This window comes from Myotis davidii, unplaced genomic scaffold, assembly GCF_000327345.1.
Source record: "Myotis davidii unplaced genomic scaffold, ASM32734v1 scaffold685, whole genome shotgun sequence".
Lineage (NCBI taxonomy): Eukaryota > Metazoa > Chordata > Mammalia > Chiroptera > Vespertilionidae > Myotis > Myotis davidii.
The window spans coordinates 190,728-204,986 of NW_006295823.1; the positions used below are offsets into that span (position 1 = coordinate 190,728).

At 52.6% G+C, this 14,259-nt stretch overlaps 1 protein-coding gene across 1 annotated transcript in view; it reads right to left on the minus strand.

Moving 5' to 3' along the window:
• Positions 1–9,422: 9,422 nt before the first annotated feature.
• The window catches only part of DENND1B (DENN/MADD domain containing 1B), a 63,094-nt gene continuing 58,257 nt past the window's right edge, over positions 9,423–14,259 (minus strand). Inside the window, exons 19-21 of the mRNA XM_015568441.1 lie at positions 12,185–12,267; positions 10,823–11,039; positions 9,423–10,059 (exon numbers count right to left, since the gene is read on the minus strand). Of these exons, the coding sequence (XP_015423927.1) occupies positions 9,511–10,059; positions 10,823–11,039; positions 12,185–12,267 (849 nt within the window). The 3' untranslated portion in view covers positions 9,423–9,510. The remainder of the gene's footprint in view (positions 10,060–10,822; positions 11,040–12,184; positions 12,268–14,259) is intronic.

Below are 14,259 nucleotides of genomic sequence, written 5' to 3' on the forward strand. Positions count from 1 at the left end.
TCTTTTAAATCCTCACCTGAGGATATTTTTTCCATTGATTTTTAGAGAGAGTGGAAGAGAGAGGGAAAGACAGAGAAATATCAGTGAGAGAGAAACACATTGATTGATTGCCTCCTGCATGCGCCCGGACCAAGGCCCAGGCCGGGGAGGAGACTGCAACGGAGGTATGTGCCCTTGACCCGAATCCAACCCGGGCCCCTTCGGTCTGCAGGCCGAGGCTCTATCCTCTGAGCCACACCAGCCAGGGCACAACCCCTTCATACCACTGGATCTCATCTCACCATAAAGTGCTGCTTAGCTTCTAACAATCTGCCCTGTCTTTTACAAGGATTCATTAATACAGGCGTCTTTGCTTGACAAGGGCCTCACCCTGAGTCCTCTATGGGAACCTGCGGGGCAGCCTGGGCTGGAGGTCAGCTAAGCTCTGAATGATGGCCAGGGAGCAGCGAGCGTTGGCCGGGCAGCTGCAGGTCAGCCCTGAAAGCCAGCAGAAGTCACGTGAGCGCTCGGCCACGAGCACTCGGGCCTTGCTCTCCTGGCCTTTTAAGAGATGGAAGATGTGCAGCCGTCTCGTCACAGCGCCCCCTAGCGCTTCCCCGAGAAAGTGACTCTTCATGAAGAAGCATTGGTCCTTCAGCCCGTGCCCCCCGGGGGTTTAATGAGTTTGGCACTGGCCACATGCATCCATGAACTTTTCCCCAACAGGGTTCTTGCACGCCATCAAGAAGAGGAACAGCTTGTTCTTCAGGTTGGCCGTCCCTGCTCTCTCTCCAGACACCCCGATTACCCTCGACAGCCTGTGGGAATGGGAAGACGGATATCACATAGCTCCATGGGGATGGCAATGCGCCTACCGGCCGGGTGTCCCAGGGGGAGGGGGGGGGTCTGGGCTGAGAACAGTGGGAGGGGTCAAAGTGTATTTCTCCTCACTTCTTATCTCAGTTCCCATAGAAAACTCTCTGCTGAAATACACGTCCAGATAGCGTCCTCCCATAAAAACGGAGAAAAATGACCGTTCAGGCCAAAGGGGAGAGAGAGCGCTTCGTGAGCCAAGACTTCACAGAGGGAAACACGGGTTTGGAAAATGTAAAACGGGATCTTGTTCTTGCTCATCAGCACCCCTGGCTTCACGCTTCTCTCCCACTAACTCGAATGCACAATGCAAAGATGGTGGCTGTTGACGGAGAGTGAAATAGACCTGAAAGGTTGCCTCAGAGAACCGCCTAGAACCCTAAAAGCATACGCACTTGACCTACGAGCCACCTGGGTTGAAGCGCACAGTGCAGATTTTTTTCAATAGGTACAGTCATTGTGTTTTTTCTTCCTAATGATTTTCTTAATAACATTTTCTTTTCTCCAGCTTATTTTAGTGTAAGAATACAGTATACAATACACAAAATAGTCCAGTCAACAGTAGACTATCCGTACCGCTGGCCCTCCACATCCACAGATTCCTGATCGTGGATTGGAAATACTGTTTTCAACCCTAGCCGGTGTGGTTCAGTGGATAGAGCATCATCCTACGGACCAAATGGACCTGGGTTCGATTCTGGCCAAGGGCGCGTACCTCGGTTGCAGGCTCCTCCCCGGCCTGGGCCCTGGTCAGGGCTCATACAGGAGGCAACCAATCGATGTGTTTCTCTCACATCGATGTTTCTCTCTGTCTCTCCCTCTCTTTCACTCTCCCTAAAAAGTCAATGGAAAAATATCCTCTAGTGAGGATTAACCAAAAAGAAATAAAGAAAAATAAAAAGGAAAGAAAATACTGTTTTCAGCCTGGCTGGTGTGGCTCAGTGGTTGAGCATCGACCTATGAACCAGAAGGTCACGGTTCGATTCCTGGTCAGGGCACAGGCCTGGGTTGCGGGCTCGATCCCCAGTGTGGGGCGTGCAGGAGGCAGCTGATCCATGATTCTCTCTCATCATTGATGTTTCTCTCTCTCTCTCCCTCTCCCTTCCTCTTTGAAATCAATAAAAATATCTATTTAAAAAAGAGAGACTTAGGTAAGACATTGAGAAAGACTAGCTCGAGGAGACTAGAAAACACTGGGCAATCCCCCAACATCTATAACATCCAAACCTACTGAAAAGCTGCCCCGAGCAAGTGGCCTCCCTGCCGTGCGGTGAGCCCCGCCACCCGGCCGGTGGGATGATGGATGGTCCGAGCCCTCTGGCCCACCCAGGACTCGGCGAGTTTGGCAGGCTCCCTCCCTGGTCCGGCTCCTCGCAGATCTAATCCGAGGACTCCCCTCCCCACCCAGAAGCCGGAGCCAAAAAAGGAAACAAAAACGCCTCAGCGATGCTTGGTCTCCCAGGGGATAAGCAGCTATTTTTCTGGGAAAAAACCTCCTTTTTCCTCTTTATCTCGGCCCTGCCCCAGCCACCACCCATCCCCTTCCAGTCCGAGCCCAGCCATCAGCCAGAGGCCCCTGCAAGCAATGTTCACCTTCCGGGAGGTGGGGGAGGAAACGCTGCTGACACCCAGGCCCGCGGGTCTGCAGAGGGAAGAGGGAATTTTCCAATCACCGTCGAGTTGTTATCAGTTGTTTGGGAAAATCGGGCTTTTGCAAGTCATCCTACCTGGACAGTCCAAAGCTGCACTGAGCTGGGAACCACCGGCTGGTTGGGCCACGAGACCTTCCCTTGATCTCCGTTTGCTCTGGGTTGAAACATGGGCGTCCGAAGGAAAAGAAGAATTCAAACTCATCAGCTACATTCTTGTTTGCCTTCGCCTAAGGGAGCATGCAGGAGGCAGCCAATCAATGATTCTCTCTCATCATTAATATTTCTATCTCTCTCCCTTTCTCTCTGAAATTAATAAAAATATATTAAAAACAACAAAAACACATACCCACCATTCTTCAAGTTTAAAATAAATTCAAGGACTAGTTCAAGCACATCACTAGCACTTCACAGGGGTATCAACCCTTTACCTATTCTACCTTTAAAGGTAAAAAGGTAGTTTTCTGAGGATAACCAGAGACATCTCATGATTGACAATGCAGTAGAGGTCGATGATCATTCTTAAGGTTTCCATAGTTGAATGACCTCTGAATGAAGAACCCGCTTGCTCCCCAGCCCCCTTGGCAAAGACTCGGAGGCATTCATGAATGACAGAGTCACAAATGGACTCTGGGAATTGTGCTTAATCCCAATGGCCCACATCTCCGTCCCGGCTTCTGCAAGGACAGAGCCCTGGCCAGTGGCCCGGAGTCTTCCTCCCTCCGCAATCTCCCCCTGCTCTCATGTGGCCCCCAGGAAAGACGCACCCAAATGGCAGTCTCCTCGAATTACAACTTGGAGAAATACTGTCACTCACCACTGAGTTTCTTTCCGCTAATTAGCTTCGGGGAAGGAATAAACACAGCGCTCACTCTGACCGGTGTGGCTCAGTGGATAGAGCGTCGGCCTGTGGACCGTAGGGTCCCAGGTTCGATTCCGGCCAAGGGCATGTACCTTGGTTGCGGGCACATCCCCAGTAGAAGGTGTTTCTCTCTCATGGCTGTTTCTAACTCTCTATCCCTCTTCCTTCCTCTGTAAAAAATCAATAAAATATATATTTGAAAAAAACATAGCGCTCACATAAGACACGGTTCTGAAGCCTACATTTTTTTGCACACCTTCGCCTCGTCAGAGGCCCAGGCCCCCCAGTGTGTTTGGGGTACGGTAGGCCCAGGCCCCCCAGTGTGTTTGGGGAACGGGTAGGCCCAGGCCCCCCAGTGTGTTTGGGGAACGGGTAGGCCCAGGCCCCCCAGTGTGTTTGGGGAACGGGTAGGCCCAGGCCCCCCAGTGTGTTTGGGGAACGGGTAGGCCCAGGCCCCCCAGTGTGTTTGGGGAACGGGTAGGCCCAGGCCCCCCAGTGTGTTTGGGGAACGGGTAGGCCCAGGCCCCCCAGTGTGTTTGGGGTACGGTAGGCCCAGGCCCCCCAGTGTGTTTGGGGTACGGTAGGCCCAGGCCCGCAGTGGCAAGGCCTCCCGGGAGGATTAGCTGCTGCACTTGGAAATGAGCAAGGGCACGGACGGGCTTCGTTCCCAGTACATCTCAAACTTTCCATCCAGGTCCGATTGTGCTGATGGCAGTCAAACCACATCGCGGCATCGATTCAAAGAACCTGCTGATGGAGGAGAAAGGAATCCATGGCAACCGGGTAACGACAAGGACAATTACCCGCGTCTCAGCGAGGCAGCCGGAATGTGCTGAGCTCAGGCGGCCGCGCGCCAACGAGGAGCGCTCGTCGCTGACACTGACAGTTGGACGCGACACGTGGCTGCGATTTCACTGTTGCTCCCGGACGAGGTGCTGCTGGCTCGATGCCGCGCTTCCCGACACGGAGGCTGGGAGCCAGCTCCTTCCTGATCGCCGCCTGATACGTGTGTTAGATCCGGAGGGAAGTGCGCGGCCAACTCCCGCAAGCAACGCCCCGGGGACCTGCTGCCTCGTTTGGTTGTTTTATTTCTCCACGTGTTACAACCACAGGACTGAGCCCGGCTGGCGTGGCTCAGTGGTTGAGCATCAACCTATGAACCAGGAGGTCACAGTTCGATTCCTGGTCATGGTCGGGTTGTGGGCTCGATCCCCAGTGTGGGGCGTGCAGGAGGCAGCCGATCCATGACTCACTAGGTCGACACTTAACCGCTGAGCCACGCCAGTTGGGCCTGGTACGCTTAGTAACACTCTGTGTGCCTGTCCCACGATCGTGGACCCGAACAAAGTGAGGGGGCCACACCCATCGGGATGATGTAGGCTGGAGTCTGCAATGAGGTAAAGCTGAGGCAGGGATGGTAGGGCCCCCCCATCGGTCACCTAGAGAAACGAAGGGGTTTCCTGCCTGGTTATAAGAGAAGAGCCACACCGCCATGTGAAGTTTGGGTTACAAATCTTGATTTTATTTCATAACTGCATTGTCGGGCACTTTATGGTAATGCGTAGTTCATCCAATATTCATATCTGCATATTTATTTTTAAAATCCCCCCAACAATCCTTTTCTACACAATGTTCTCTCAGTAGTAGTCAGCCTTTGAGATGATTCCTACTGCAGCCTCCTGGACGCAAGCACAGTGGAGCCCGTCTCCATGCCCCGTGTCTCGCAGAGGGCCCAGGCCTTCTAAACAGCTACTGCGTTAAAGCGAAAGAAACACTCAAGGGGCAAGTTCAACTCGGAACCCCTCGCGGACCACGTCTGCAGGAAAGCTGGGTGCACAGGAAGCTGGGGGGTCTCGCCCACGTCTTGCCTGCCTGCCTGCGGTGTCAACACCGAAACCACAGCCGATGCAAGAAAGCTCGTGTTTGGCGTCCGATGGTGAAATGGGTCGCAAGTCAAGTGTGTAGAGGGAGGAGGGGTGTTCCCTGAAGGAGGCCGACGGAGGGGTGTGGTACCTGGAGGACGCACCCAGCCTCTTCCGTCCCATCCTCGACGTCACGGGACCAACCAGAGGCCGATTTGTTCGTGTCCCTCGTTGTCCCTTCTTGAGGGACATGAACAGGCGACCCCACGGAGAACGGGAGTTCCACGGACCGAGAGACTGAGGGGTGTCTCACATCAACGAGGTAACCTTTTTGTGGTTCTGCAGCCTTTGAAGACAAACGATTGTGTGGCTCGCGATTCCTTCATGCCAGGCAGGGAGCGAACACAGCATCCGGCGGACGCCGCTGCTCAGTACCTTTGAGTCTGTACCTTCACTTTGTTTTGTTTGCTTTTTGGTAGATTTGCATATTGTATCCCGGGCTACAGAACTCCCACAGTGCTTTCTTGCTGGATTCAAGTATCGTAAAGGTAGAAACCTGGAGAAGCTGGAAGGTGCAACAGACTGTACATCACACACAAAGAAATGAACTTCATTCACAGGCGGTGCCCAGCTGCGGGCGTCGCCCGACAAATGCCCCTTCGATTGGCGTGGCGCGGGCTGGGTGTTTGTTCAATGGACACGTAGCATCCACACGCTGCCCTGTGCCCGTGTCCTTTAAAAACACAGCATGGCCAACCCTCACCTAAGGCTGCGGGTTCTTCTTGCATATTTACTGTTGCTGAGGCAGTTCGTGAGGATGCACAGGCCACAATCATTTTAAATAAACAAACACACTTCTCCTGCCAACCACGGAAACACTATACATTTTTTCCCCCTGAACACATCACCGGGGGCAGTACTACATACAGTTTTACACAAATACCGAACAAGAACACCTTAAGGCATCTGCTACCAAAGCAGATTTGCATATGTATCTGAAGAAATGATGCAAGAAACGATATTGCACAAAAATCCTATCATTTGCAAAATGAAACATCCTTCTTTCTAAACACACAGAACTTTCTAGAACAAATCAAAATCATCCTCTCTCTCAAACAGGCTTGAAGACACAGACACTGACCAGAGGGCGGGCTCCGCGTAAGACAGACCCCAGGACTGACCCCATTTGAAAGAACCCCTTCCCATGTCATGAGGCGCTTTGGAGAAACTAGATCTGGGGACTCATCTGGCAGTCTTTTTTTTTTTTTTTTTTCATCATGTGACATTGTTAAACTTGTGTTCCCATGGACAAATCTCGGCCCAGAGAATCAAGGTGTCTTATGCTAAACAAAATGGCATTCGCATCCAAAAATGTATTCGTGAGAGTAATTTTTTCCTCCCCCCGAAAATCCAGATTTTTCTAGAAGAGAAGGAAGAGCTACTGATGCTGAGAATATTCACAGTTTTCTCCTCTGGCACAGGAGCCGAACTTCCTCACCCAGTTTAAGACACAGCTGACTCATCCAAACCCTGGATCTTATTAGGGAGTTAGTGACAGAGCTGTCACATACAGTCTTCATTCAAAAGGGAGCGGATTAGAGCCCGGCCGGCGTGGCTCAGTGATTGAGCGTCAACCTAGGAACCAGGAGGTCAGGGTTCGATTCCCGGTCAGGGCACATGCCCAGGTTGCGGGCTCCATCCCCAGTGTGGGGCGTGCAGGAGGCAGCCGATCCGTGATTCTCTCTCATCATGGATGTTTCTCTCTCTCTCTTTCTCCATCCCCCTTCCTCTCTAAAATCAATAAAAATATATTTAAAAAAATAAAAATAAAAGTAGGTACCTCGGGTAGCAGCATTATTCTAGATTCTTCATATAATTACAGAGAAAGGTCATGAGCTGGGACATGGCACTGTGGTTCTGACTTAGAGCAAGTATGAGATGAAGTAGCTTTAGGAGGCTTTTTTGGTATTAGAATCTTGGGTTAATGACATCTAAGCAGAATTTATTATTATTATTATTATTATTATTATTATTACCATCATGATCATCACTATTACTGATATTTGCAATCCCTTTTAACGGGTCCCTCCGCAGCAGGGACAATGTCCACCGTTTCCTTTCCCTCCGTCCTCAGATACGGCTCCTTGCATGTGTCCAGGACGAAGAGTCAGTGATTAGTTCCTAAATGAGAGGGCTGTTCGTTTTTAATAGAACGACGATCATGCTATAATCGGGTGCTTTTCTAAAACATGCGAAAGGAGGTCACCATTCTGCTACCAACACTCCTCATGCTACTTCCTAACACTCTCCCTTAACAGAGCAAGAGCCCTGGCGTTCACACGCTGCTCTTCCTCCCCCTGCAATGCCACAGGTACCCCCGCTAAGGGCGAAGGATGCAGGCTGGGGGGGGGGGATTCCGGGGAGAACCCGGGCTCTGTGGAGAGCCCGTCTCCCTCATCTACACAAGTCTCCTTGTCAGACAAACAGGTGTTAGGTCTTCAAACACGTAAAACCCCAGGAGCAGGGGAATCTGCAAATGGCTGGCTCCGTGGGAACAGATGAGAGGAGCCGAGTAGCACAGAACACTTCTGTCCACGGCAGAACTCACGTGAATTTCACTTCATTCCCCCCATGTCCACCGGGGCACTGGGGAGTCCAGCTGACGAGCAGACGTTGAATACCCAACGGTTCCATGGGCTGAAACAGGAATCCTCGCTGCTAGTCTTTCGGATGGTTTCCCGGCGCAGCGCGGCGAGTGTTTGGTTTGGCTTTTGTTCCTAACGTGGACGCGAACGCTGACTCCGCGTGGTCAGCAAGGCACGGATCCAGCTGAAAAGACCTCGAGGGAAATGGTACCCGTGAGGGGCTGGGCAGCTCTCCCAGCCAAGGGGGGATCTAAGGAGACATGACAGCCATAGGGGCCTAGGACAGAGAAAGGACAGCAGGGGAGACTCAGGACGTCCGAAAGGGGCGTGGACCATCAATACTGACTCACGAAGCCCGGCTGGCATGGCTCAGGGGTTGAGCATCGATCTATGAACTAGGAGGTCACAGTTCGATCCCCGGTCAGGGCACATGCCCGGGTTGCGGGCTCGATCCCCGGTAGGGGGCGTGCAGGAGGCAGCTGATCCGTGATACTCTCTCCTCATCGATGTTTCTCTCGCTCTCTCTCCCTCTCCCTTCCTCTCTGTGAAATCAGTAAAAAATATATTTAAAAATAAATACTGATTCATTGATTGTGATGAACGGACCATCCATACTGACCTGGGCTATTAGAACAGGGGAACTGTGGGTAGGGATGGACGGGAGATCAGGACCTCCTGGACAATTTTCCTGGAAGTTTAAAACCTCTAACATATAAAGTCAGTTACTTTAAAGCCCAACTTGAAGATATAAGCAATTTAGAGAAGTATTAGTTCAGGAAAGAAAAAGATCAGAACTTAAAAAGTCAGGACAGTGTGGGTGGCCTTTGGCTCTCTGAGGGGACGGAGGAGGAAGAGGGGCCTCCCCGAGAGGCTGGGGGGAGGCGTGGAAAGTGTCTCGTGTGTAAACAGGAGGCATTCCCTTCACGCTGTCATGCAAGAAGCTCCCCGTGTGAAAGGCATGGACCCGGAGACTTGTTTTTTGGAAGACGTGGCTACAGCGTCCACAAGAGCTTTTCATTAAAAATGAAAAAAAAAAAAAACACAAAAAAGAGAGAGAGATTTTTGTCCTGGACTCAACGACTAGAAAGGCGTTATTGCTCCGCAGGCCACGTCTAACGTCTCTGGGAGGGCTGACAGGCGATTCCGTGAGTGGCTACGCTTGCTGACTAGCGGCGGAAGATTAAGGCAATCGTGGGTCAAGAGTTTCAGCAGTTGGAGGGGAGTTCGGATACGTTTTGCTAACTGGATCGGTTCCTGCTCAACCAGATGCGTGGAGTAGCGCCGGGTCACGTGCAAGGCTTCCTTACGCATCCTCCGTTTAAATAAAATGCGGGGCGGTAAGCACCAATCCTGGGAAGTCACGTGTCCAATGATACTCTCCACACACACACACACACACACACACACACACACACACACACACTAGTACCTGACTGAAGAGCACAGTAGAAGAAGTAGCTTTCACCCCGAAAGATCAGTGGGTCTCACGGACCCACCAGATCCGCGGGCGATGTCTCCCATGAAAACGAAAATGTCTAGACAACAGCAAGCGTTGCCATGCCTACAAGTAACTGTTTACTGCACGGTCCCGCGGGACCCTCCAGTGTCTCCCGAGACGTGTGGACGCCCGAGGCTGTCCCTCAGTTCTTGACGGAGGCCTGGTTTCCACTCGTGCTTCCCCCCAGAACGTTCCCGTCGGGCTGGAAGGCGGGCGCCGCGGGGCACAGCGACGCGGCTTCGTGGAGCGGCCCAGGGTCTCCCGGAGCCCCCTGGCCGCCGTTCCCTTCCTTCTCCCACGGGACCGAGGAGGACGGCCGGCGCTCGAGGCTGGGGATCAGCAGATCGTCTGGGGCCTGGCTTAGTGTTTCCTCCTTGTCTGCTTTCCCTTCCTCAGTCCGGGCAGCGTCCGGAGGAGCCCGAAGGACACCCAGCTCAGAGGGGGAGGCCAGCTGGTCTGCCCCATGAGGGCTGCTCCCGGGGGCCCCGTCGAGGGGCCTGGCACTGTTCTCCTCCTTCAGGCTGAAGAGCGAGCCCGTGGCGCAGCTGGAGCAGGCCCGCTTCCTGGGGGATGGGGGGAGGTGTCGGCCGTGGAGGGCGCTGTCGTCCTGGCCCCGGTGCCAGTCGCCTTGGTCCCCGGACCCGCCACAGAGGGCCGCCAGGTTGTCCTCGCTCGGGGCATTGGATTTATTCTGGAAGAGGAAACAGTGCATTCAGGAACGTCTTTGATACCATGAGGGCATCGCTTTAGCGACTGTCCAAGATTTTATTTAGTTCTTTTTTAATCCTCATCCAAGGATATTTTTTAAAAATATGTATATTTCCATTGATTTCAGAGAGGAAGGGAGAGAAAGAGAGGAGAGAAACATCAGTGATGAGAGAGAATCATGGATCGATGCCTCCTGCACGCCCCACACTGGGAATCGAGCCTGCAACCCAGGCCTGTGCCCTAACCGGGAATCAAACCGTGACCTCCTGGTTCATAGGTCGATGCTCAACCACTGAGCCACGCCAGCCGGGCTAGCTCTAGTGTTTTTAAAGCATTCAGGTCAATTTGTTTAAAAGTACAGCTCCGTTTTGAGGCAAGACGGCAAAAATTTAGTCTATTTTAAGATCAAGGAACTTTAGAAAATATAGTGGGGACATTTCATGTTTTATAAAAGTCCCCCCCCCAAAAAGACAACTATGGAATTAGGTTGTCAGGAAATGCTACTACTTGGCCAAAGAATTTCAATTCCTGACAACCACTACCAGAGTTGGCTGAATAAAAGGGAAAACACTTAATATTTGTTTTTACTACAATTAATTCTTCACGATTCAACGTTAGAGTATTTTTGAAGTTGGGGCACGTGCCCCTTAGAGGTCCGACACGTGTATGAGCTAAGAGGACAGCCTGGGGCCGTCGCAGCCACGGGAGGGCCGGGGCCTTGAACTCCGGGGCCGGAGCACACTCACCGCGGGCGGGTAGTCGATGTTGTCCATGGAGCGGAAGAAGTCCAGGCTCTTGGCCGCCGCCAGCTTGCCCGGGTCCGAGCTGTGGGTGCTCAGCGTGTCCAGGATCTCGCCCAGCAGGTCCATCTCCCCCGAGTACAGTGTCTTCCCTCGTGTCTCCACCGAGTCATCGCTTTCGTAGGAATAAGCCGCGGCCTCCTCTCCGTCCTCCGAGGACAGCCTGCGGGGACACGGGACGCGCTCTGGGGGCCGGTCGACCACATGGTCTGCTGGGCCCCGCCTCTCGCCGCCTCCCTTCCAGGGCCCGCTCGGGGGAACAGCGAGAAGACGGAGGCTGGTCCGTGGCCAAGTTCACCCTGGGGAGGATGTCCAGCCCAGGCACATACCGGGAGTTCCGAGCAGCTGCATGAAGAACATGCAGCCGGGCCCGGCCCGTGTGGCTCAGTGGTTGAGCGTCCACTCAAGAACCAAGAGGTCAGAGCACACGCCCGGGTTGTGCACTCGATCCCCAGAAGGGGGCGTGCAGGAGGCAGCCGATCGATGATGTTTCTCATCGACGTTTCTGTCTCTCCATCCCTCTCCCGCCCTCTCTCTCTAAAAATCAACAAAAACATATTTTTCTAAAAAAAGAACGTGCAGCCGGCAAGTCTACGGCGCCTTCACCAGGAAGCAAAAAAGCCGGGATGTCACCCAGGCCGATTCTGTGGGACTTGGGACTTTGGCCTTCGAAATGGTAGACCCAACGCTTGCGCCATGTGCTGGGGTCAAGTTCACGTTCGATATTTTTATATGGTTTATCCTTGTACTTATTTAGTCGCCCGTCTTAGGGAAGAACGCATATTCCCTTGTACAGACCAAGACGGAACAGCGGAAAGGAATGTTTATTGGTCACACCCTTGTAGGTTAACATTGAGAAGTCAAACAGACACTATTATGATTATTATTTCCCTTATTTTATGGTAAAATTCCTCTTCACCACTGTGGGTTGCACCGTAGACCTAAGTCTCTCCGATCCCCCGGCTCAGTCTGTTTCCAGGGACTTTCCCTGTTTCTGATGCTGAACCTGCCCCCTCCCGGGGTGGGGAGGAGGGGAGCCAGGGTATAACGTGGGTGGCTTCCTACTTCCCCTGCCCCCCACGTCCCCGACGTCCCCCACATCCGCAGGCATCCTTGCTTCCCAAGAACCAGCCAGCCCAGGCCCACCCTGCTCTCCCGTCTCAAGATTCACCCCCCACGAGACAGGTGAAGAGCCTCACAAGGGGGTGACATCCGATGCCTGGGGGTGCGCACTCTCAAGTACCCTGTGTGACCTACGACCTCTGCCCAAGCCCCGCGGCTGGGAGGTCATCCAACCCCATTACTGACTTGCTGGCCCGGTCCATGTCCTCGTCCTCGTCCTCACACGGCGCTCCATCATCGAGGCTCTTGAGGGGCCTGTGTAAGCGTGCCTGCGGGAGGGACGGACAGACGGCGTTAGGAGGACAGCACGCCTCCTTCCCGGTCACATGTCAAGGAACGATTTGATTTGCAAAGAAACATTTTTTTAAAAAGATCGATTTCAGAGAGGAAGGGAGAGCGAGAGAGAGACAGAAACATCCATGATGAGAGAGAATTATAGATCGACCGCCTCCTGCACGCCCCCCACTGGAGATCGAGCCCGCAACCCGGGCAGGTGGCCTGATTGGGAATCGAACCCTGACCTCCCGGTTCATAGGTGGACACTCAACCACTGAGCCAAAAACCAGCTGGGCCTTGTCTCTTTGCTTTTGCATGATATTCCATTATGTGAGCATGGGAGAGTGTTTATCCAACACTGATCAGAAGCTGTGTATAGTTTTGAGGTGTATCAATGATTAATAGAAAATGGGGGCAGGACAAGTAATGACCTAACAAATATTTGTTTGGTGGTCACAAATACTGCCACAAGAACGAATGAGAGGAGTGAACAGGTGTATACGTCGCCCACCCACCCGGTCGGTCGGTTGGTCGGTCGGTCCCTGTTTGCTCTGGGAATACGTGGCTTACAATTGATTCGGTCAACACTCAAGAGAGAGAAAAATGGCCGCTTATTCAACACAAGCATCCCAGGTGGTGTCTGCGTTACCGGTTCCGTTGGCAGAGGAATGGGCAAATACGGTTTCTTAGACTTTATACATTAAAATACTGTGACATGTGATGTGTTGGAAGGCAGCTCCTCTGTGCTACTGTCCGCATTTTAGGGTTGTGAGTGACTGGGGCTCTGAAGTGTTTACCCAGACTCCACAGCAAACCCGAGCTTATGCATTCCGGATGCTCAGACTTGCATGAAATAACGCGAGAATAAACGTTAGAACTCTACGGAATTATAATGGCCACAACCCTAAAAAAGTGCATGCGGTTCGGAATTGCAAAAGAGCTTTAAAAGCACGCCTGTCGTCATTTTTGTAGGTGGGACTATAGCAAGGTGCAGGAGGCATCAATCCAGGTCAGATGGTGATAAGATTCTATTAGCCCGGCCGGCGTGGCTCAGTGGTGAGCGTCAATTTACTGTCCGCATTTTAGAGTTGGAGTGACTGAGGCTCTGAAGTGTTTACCCAGCCAGACTCCACAGCAAACCCTGAGCTTATGCATTCTGGATGCTTGGACTTGCATGAAATGACGCGAGAATAAACGTTAGAACTCTACGGAATTATAATGGCCACAACCCTAAAAAAGTGCAAGCGGTTCGGAATTGCAAAAGAGCTTTAAAAGCATGCCTGTCGTCATTTTTGTAGGTGGGGAACTATAGCAAGGTGCAGGAGGCATCAATCCAGTTCAGATGATAATAAGATTCTATTAGCCCGGCCGGCGTGGCGTGAGCATCGACCTAGGAACCAGGAGGTCAGGGTTCGATTCCCCGTCAGGGCACAGGCCCGGGTTGTGGGCTCGATCCCCAGTGTGGGGCGTGCAGGAGGCGGCCGATCCACGATTCTCTCCCATCGTTGATGTTTCTCTATGTCTCTCCTTCTCCCTTCCTTTCTGACATCAATATTTAGAAATGGAGAGAGTAAGGGGTCATTTATCTCAACACGTACCCCACCTCACACTCAAAACCAAGAACAAACGAGAGGACGGAACAGGTGTATACGTCGCCCACCCTCCCGGTCGGCCGGTCGGTCGGTCGGTCCCTGTTTGTTCTGGGAATACGTGGCTTACAATTGATTCGGTCAACACTCAAGAGAGAGAAAAATGGCCGCTTATTCAACACAAGCATCCCGGGTGGTGTCTGTGTTACCGGTTCCGTTGGCCCGGGACTCGGGTGCAATGGTTTCTGGGAGGCAGCAGGCCCAAGTCACAGAACCACCCAACTTCCTGTCCTGACCACCCCCTGCTCCTGCTGCAGTTACCATTTCTGCCGCTAGATGGCAGGCAGACCCCAATCAGGCAAAGGGCTGGGTCCATTGCAATTCATAAGGGGGTTA